Source organism: Tribolium madens, unplaced genomic scaffold (genome assembly GCF_015345945.1).
Source record: "Tribolium madens isolate multiple individuals breed KSU strain unplaced genomic scaffold, Tmad_KSU_1.1 Scaffold_91;HRSCAF=231;Tcas5.2_LG7, whole genome shotgun sequence".
Lineage (NCBI taxonomy): Eukaryota > Metazoa > Arthropoda > Insecta > Coleoptera > Tenebrionidae > Tribolium > Tribolium madens.
The window spans coordinates 1,116,139-1,117,804 of NW_025401063.1; the positions used below are offsets into that span (position 1 = coordinate 1,116,139).

The 1,666-nt window shown below is 39.7% G+C and overlaps 1 protein-coding gene across 1 annotated transcript in view; it reads right to left on the minus strand.

Moving 5' to 3' along the window:
• Nucleotides 1-490: 490 nt before the first annotated feature.
• Nucleotides 491-1,666, minus strand: part of LOC123011705 (acidic mammalian chitinase-like) — a 4,902-nt gene continuing 3,726 nt past the window's right edge. Inside the window, exons 2-4 of the mRNA XM_044409290.1 lie at nucleotides 1,124-1,558; nucleotides 685-801; nucleotides 491-639 (exon numbers count right to left, since the gene is read on the minus strand). Of these exons, the coding sequence (XP_044265225.1) occupies nucleotides 517-639; nucleotides 685-801; nucleotides 1,124-1,558 (675 nt within the window). The 3' untranslated portion in view covers nucleotides 491-516. The remainder of the gene's footprint in view (nucleotides 640-684; nucleotides 802-1,123; nucleotides 1,559-1,666) is intronic.

The following is a 1,666-nucleotide window of genomic DNA, read 5'->3' on the forward strand; positions in this document are numbered from 1 at the left end:
GCCAAGAAAAAATACAAACAATTTATAAAAAAAATAGAATAAAAATAAGAAATAAAGAATAAAAATATGTTTTTTCAAAAAATAGTTCACAAACTATAAAAAACCAAAAAAAGAAAAAAAACTAAAGGTAAAAATTACTTTCCGGAAAAAATTGCTTAGGAACAATTAAGAAGCCAAGAAAATATTAAAAGCGAAGGTAAATCCCCCAACTCCGGCCCGGTTTTTTACCCCAAATTTTAGACATTTTGGGCCGGTCAGTGGCAAAATCCGGCCCTGAAACTGGAGGCAGCGGTCTAGGGTACCCTGAAGTAATTTTAATTTTTTTGTTTTTATTTTTTTTTAATTTTGATTTTTTTGATTGAAAGTGATTTTTTTTTGTAAAAAAAAAAATCGAAATTTTGGGGGGGCTGTGGATATCGATGACAAGGATGGACTCTGTGGTGAAAAAAACCCTCAACTAAATACAATTGAAAATAATTTGTAATTAATTGAAACAAATAAATTTTATTTTATTTATTACAAATTTTGTTTAATCACTTGAAGAAGTCCATTTTTGGGCCCACACAGACCCAAAAAATCGTCCATATCGACCGTCCAAATCATAAGTCCCGCCATATTGTGCTCTTTTGCAAACTTAACCTAAAAAAAATATAACAAAAAAGAAACTCAAAAAAAAAAAAAAACCTTCAAGGCCACTGACTCCTCATCGTCATAGCCAATCCATTGGTCGTCTTTATACTTGTATGGGACTTTCTGTTGGTCGTCAAACACCCTCGTCCAATCACCGGTAAACTCACAAATCTTTAAACAAATCAAAAGAGAAATTAGAACCGCCCCTTGATTACGATTGGATCATAGATTATCCCTCCCCTTCTTAAGTCAGTTACTAAGCAACACGACCAATCACTGCATTGTTAATGCCCCTCTTAAGTCAGTTTCTAAGCAACACGACCAATCGCTGCATTGTTTTGTTACCCTACCAACTGACTTATTTACTCCCACTCTCAATGTATTGCCTAGCAACTGAGACTTATTTACTCCCACTCTCAATGTATTGCCTAGCAACTGAGACTTATTTACTCCCACTCTCACTGTATTGCCTAGCAACTGACTTATTTATTACCTCGTTGAAGCCCATGATGCCGTAGCCTTTGGTGTAGGGCCCCGACATGCCGGCGTCGATGACCGGCGCCCCCAGGTCGTGGTGTGCCGGGTCAGCCAGCTGGAAAGTGTGCCCATAGAAGGCCAACCCAATGGTAAGTTTCGATGGGTCTGCCCCAGCGTTGACCCAGTTGACCACGGTCGAATTGACGTTTTCGTACTCTTTCTGCCATGGGGTGTCGGCGCCGCCCCAATAAAGGGGGGAGTTTTCGGCGGCGACGCCGCCCCCAGGAATGTGGAAGTCGTAGGTCATGAGGTTGATGATGTCCACGTTTTGGGACATGCCGGGGATGTCGTAGGCGGCGTCGATGGGGATGGCCGAGACGGCGATGGTCAAGATGTGGCCCTTGGGGGCGAAGGCTTCTCGGATCTCGCGGAGAAGAGTTACGAAATTTTCCTGAAAAAAAAAAAAAAACGATAAGATAAAAATAAAAAAAATAATTTTTTTGAAAAAATTGATTAGAGACCACTAAGAAGCCAAGAAAAAATAGAAAAAATAATAAAA